The 5,264-nt window shown below is 36.9% G+C and overlaps 1 protein-coding gene across 1 annotated transcript in view; it reads right to left on the bottom strand.

The window, feature by feature from the left end:
- Nucleotides 1-276: 276 nt before the first annotated feature.
- Nucleotides 277-5,264, bottom strand: part of LOC137655839 (mitochondrial amidoxime reducing component 2-like) — a 20,033-nt gene continuing 15,045 nt past the window's right edge. The window contains exons 6-8 of the mRNA XM_068390020.1: nucleotides 3,983-4,185; nucleotides 2,558-2,632; nucleotides 277-1,454 (exon numbers count right to left, since the gene is read on the bottom strand). Coding sequence (XP_068246121.1) covers nucleotides 1,295-1,454; nucleotides 2,558-2,632; nucleotides 3,983-4,185 — 438 coding nt within the window. The 3' untranslated portion in view covers nucleotides 277-1,294. The remainder of the gene's footprint in view (nucleotides 1,455-2,557; nucleotides 2,633-3,982; nucleotides 4,186-5,264) is intronic.

The following is a 5,264-nucleotide window of genomic DNA, read 5'->3' on the forward strand; positions in this document are numbered from 1 at the left end:
TGAGCTCGCAGACAAAACATCCGACCTGTATGTCGAGGCTGGAAAACGTATGAAGACAAAACAAGGCATAAAGAAATTCCATTTGATTCGAGGAATGGAAACCTTATCTTTGTGCCTTTGATTTAACTATATTGTTAGTTATTTGTTAAGTGGCATGGGAATCTTCCTTGGGAATGCTTGTATATTACCGAAACTTTTATAAGATATTTGTAGGCCACCAAACTCTTTTGTATCACTGCATCAGTCTTTTTAAGGTAAACTCAGAATCAAACACAATTTCGTATAATAGATGTACCATTTTTTATAAGCAGTATAGAAATAAAACGTACAAATCACAAACTTAAGTGTATTAATTCCCTTTTCCATTCTAAAGAACTAATGAAAAGGAGTTTGTTTACTGAAACTACAAAGTGAAATTCCCTTTTTTTTAGAGTACCTCGAAAATTTTTCATCAAAGAGGCTTAGTTATTGGATTTGGGGCAGTCGTGGACGGGAAATTGGGTTATTGAAGAGGGACTCTTCACTTTACCCTATCTGAGTTGATGATAATTCTAAATGTATATTTACTTTTAATTTCTGGCCCTCTCTTGGAGGTCAGGGTGGGGGCATTTAAAAGAAAAAAAGTCCCTTAACCCCACATCCCCTTGGTTACGCCACTGACATTTGTCAGAACAATCCTAAACAGTCTGATAAAACGTCGTCCAGGATAGAATATGTATTGTCTCTGGTTCAGGATTTCCAGGTAAGACGTTCACAGCAATTTTAAGAAAAGAATATAAATTTGATCTTATTATAAATCATGTAAAATGCTCAGTGAGAAAATGCATATACTTCAATCCCTGGTATCATTCAAGTCATGCAAAATGCTCAGTGAAAATATACATATGCTCCAATCCCTTGCATATCAATTAATAAGAAATGATTGTTACATAAGATGAAGTAAATAACACTAAATTAACATGTTTGACACTATACCCTTCTCTACCTCCGCAAAGTGTACTTGGTTGGGATAAAAAATAAGTATAATTTATCAAATCTCATCAGTTTTGGAACTAAAGTCAAGTATCGCTTTAAAGATTTTTCTGTATTTGTTTTTAAATGAAACCACACATTAAGAGAAATATTTAGTATATAGGTTACATTCTTTATGATCATAACTGTCTTTTTTCAGTACCTAATTTTACAGCTAGCCTTTAATTAAGAGAAACACAAGACTACGATTTTAAGCAATCAATGCACATCTTTTGGTTGGGTACCCATAAGAAATCCCAGTATCCTTCTTCAGCATCCTTCTTCAGTATCCTTTGAACTGGGGATACACCGACGCCCGGGCCACGGATACCTTATCTCCGACAGCAATGTTACCGGTGACATCGATACTCATAGTTACCCCAAAGATAGGACTTTCCTTCCATGCCTTAGCAAGCGCAGGTGGTTCCTTCAACAGCTGATACCTGATTAAGAAGCGAAATTTTAGTTTTGTAGTACGGTTTAAAGGTTTAAAGGTATAAAGGTCTAAAGGATTAAAGGTTTAAAGGTATGATGTTTAAAGGTTTAAAGGTCTAAAGGTATAAAGGTCTAAAGATATAAAAGTTTAAAGGTATATAGGTTTAAAGGCTTGAAGGGCTAAAGGTATAAAGGTTTAAAGGTTTAAAGTTCTAAAGGTTTAAAGGTATAAAGGTTTAAAGGTTTAAAGGTCTAAAGGTTTAAAGGTTTAAAGTTCTAAAGGTCTAAAGGTATAAAGGTTTAAAGGTATAAAAGTTTAAAGGTTCAAAGGTTTAAGGGTCTAAAGGTTTAAAGGTATAAAAGTTTAAAGGTTTAAAGGTTTAAGGGTCTAAAGGTTTAAAGGTTTAAAGGTCTTAAGGATTAAAGGTTTAAAGGCTTAAACATTTAAAGGTTTAAAGGTTTAAAAGCCGCTCATGAATGGCAGAGGCAAGGGACATTGACATTGTCTTCCCAAGCAGGACAATGCCCTAGTGACTGACCATATATACATATGATCAGTGTCAAAGGCCCCCCTCCACCCAAGCTAGGACCAGGGAGGGACAGGCAATGACTGCTGATAGACCTATAGGCTCCCCCAAACCTCCCATCCTTAGCTCATTAGGATGGTGAGGTTGTAGCGACCAAAGAAACTAACGAGTTTAAGCGGGACTCGAAACTCAGTTCTCTTGCTTAAGGGTGCACTCGGGGACACTATTCTATCTAATTTCTCATCCTCTTGTTTTGTTAATGTGTTTAAAGTTTATATAGGAAATATCTATTTTAATGTTACTGTTCTTAGAATATTTCAATGTATAATTGTTTCCTTTCCTAGTTAGGCTATTTTCCCTTTTGGAGCCCCTGGGCTTATAGCATCCTGCTTTTCCAATTAAACTAGTGTTGTAGTTTTACAAGTTATAATAATAATAATAATAATAATAATAATAATAATAATAATAATAATAATATCAGAGTGGCAAATAAACATGTTCGTGACACAGAACAATATGAAAATTAAACTTTATTCACCAGAAAAATATGAAAAGGAAAATATAATCCGTGACTTTCTACTTACTCTTTCAATGTCCTCAGTGGCTCAGCATTTTCATTCCTTTTCCCTTTAACTGGGTCAATTGTCGTCAGGAGGCATCTATTGCAAAATAAGAGAATTACAAATAAGGATCATTTATATCTCATCTAGATAGGAATTTCGGTCTTAGCGGATCAAGAATATCTTACTGTCATAACCAGGGTTTAAACTTGAGTATGTGGCCATTACCTTAAATGCTGCTTTTTACCTTAGATTATCTTAAAACTTTCCCAATTTTCTTAAATTTGAAGGTATTAAAACGGAAATTACCATAGAATTACCTTAAAAGTTAACTTGAAACCACGAAAATTACTTCAAACGAAGGTAAATATCTTAAAAGTTTAAACTCTGACTATAAAGCTTTCAAGATGATCCCATTTCACGACAGTTCACTGACCTGTCCTTGTCTGAGAATGTAAAAGCAACAATACAGAAAAACAGTATGATGAGTGTCCACGTAAATAAGAATATTATCTATTTTCTCTCCATCAGTAAGTCACCGTATAAGGATCTATCTCAGCTTTTTGCTCTACAGAGGTTTTTTTTCGTTTCTCTACAAATGTTTGGTAAATAAACATGTCAAATACCTACATGTTTTTTTTTTCCTTTTCAAAGGGTAAAGGCATCTATTTTCAGTTCCAGTTTCATCAGAATAGATGCTCACCAAAACGTCAGTTGGGCAAGCCCAAATACCCACTGTGGTGCCCAAACACAGCAGTATCCTACCCAGCAAAAAGCTTAAACTAACGGTCCCGGGCGGGGATCGATTCGCTGCAATGTGAATACCAGGCTAACACATTACCACTGTACATGACCTCTCCTTACCTCTAACTTTCAGATGACCTCTCCTTTCCTCTGACTTTCAGATGACCTCTCCTTACCCCTGACTCTCAGATGACATCTCCTTACCTCTGACTTTCAGATGACCTCTCATTTCCTCTGACTTTCAGATGACCTCTCCTTACCTATGACTTTCAGATGACCTCTCGTTTCCTCTGACTTTCAGATGACCTCTCCTTACCTTTGACTCTCAGATGACATCTCCTTACCTCTAACTTTAAGATGACCTCTCCTTACCTCTGACTTTCAGATGACCTCTCATTTCCTCTGACTTTCAGATGACCTCTCCTTATCTCTGACTTTCAGATGACCTCTCCTACCTCTGCCTTTCATGAACTCTCCTTACTTCTGACTTTCAGATGACCTCTCATTTCCTCTGACTTTCAGGTGATCTCTCCTTACCTCTGATTTTCATATGACCTCTCCTTTCCTCTGACTTGCAGATGACCTCTCCTTTCCCCTGACTTTCAGATGACCTCTCCTTACCTCTAACTTTCAGATGACCTCTCCTTACCTTTGACTTGCAGATGACCTCTCCTTTCCCCTGACTTTCATATGACCTCTCCTTACCTCTGACAGGGCTTCAACCTCCGAAGGACCACATCGCCGATCTTGACGAAGGCCCAGTCGTTCTCATCGAAGGCTTCTGAGCCCTTGACGATGATATTCGGGCGGAAATTATCCATGAGGATGGGTTCCTCCAAGCGGGAGTTGAGGTCATCCAGCGAAGACTGACAGGCCAGGTGGTAACTACTCCAGTCTGAGTAAGCAGCCTGTTAAATTCGGGGAGTCTTTGAAAATTCAGTCAGATCACTTTGTTGTCTTTGTATTGAATGAAAAACGGTTAAGAAACTATTATAAAAACTCGCTTATCTTCTAGCTCTCTGTAACTGTTTTGAAATGAGCTTTTTGTATTATTATTATTATTATTATTACTTGCTAAGCTACAACTCTAGCTGGAAAAGTAGGATGCTATAAGCCCAAGGGCTCCAATAGGGAAAATAGCCCAGTGAGGAAAGGAAATAAGGAAAAACTACAAGAGAAGTTTAAGAACAATAAATACACTAAAATAAATACTAAATACATAAAATCTAAAAACTTGAAAATAACAAGATGAAGAGAAACATGATAGAATAAGCAAGAGATCTCTAACCCAAGACAGTGGAAGACCATGGTACAGAGGCTATGGCACCACCGAAGAGTAGAGAACAATGGTTTGATTTTGGAGCGTCCTCCTAGAAGATGAGCTTACCATAGCTAAAGAGCCTCTTCTACCCTTACCAAGAGAAAAGTAGCCACAGTCATATTAATTTGATATCCTTGTATTTCTAGAATGGAATAGGGTTAAGAAACTATGGTATTATCACAGTTTCAATCAAATTCGCATATCTATCTTTTTAATCATATATTTTTTAGATGATTCATACGGAAATGTTGCTCGAATCTTCCGCAAATTAAGGATTACGGAAATATTTGCCGATGAATATTGTTCCTGATTCTTATCCCAAGGATGTGCCTACGCTGCCATGTTAGTTTTTCTCCTGATGCTATTTTGTTTTTTTGTGAATGCATTGTGGGTAAAAATGTGTTTTTGGTTATGATGTATAGGTACAGTAAAAAATGCTAAAACCTGATTGGTTGCTTTGTTTCAAGATCATCCAATTAACTGCGATTTTAGAATTCATACGTCCTGAAAACAGACGTAACACTTAGTCAACAGTGCTTGTCAGTTGACTGTCATGGATTACGGTGTGCAGACGTGCAGTGGTTGTTCCTCTTCATATTTTGACGTCATTGGCCGGTTTCATGGACTCCATAAGTTGTAAATAGCTTTCAGCGTAAACGTTCAGTT

The sequence above is a fragment of the Palaemon carinicauda genome, chromosome 16 (assembly GCF_036898095.1).
Source record: "Palaemon carinicauda isolate YSFRI2023 chromosome 16, ASM3689809v2, whole genome shotgun sequence".
In the NCBI taxonomy this organism is placed as follows: Eukaryota; Metazoa; Arthropoda; class Malacostraca; order Decapoda; family Palaemonidae; genus Palaemon; species Palaemon carinicauda.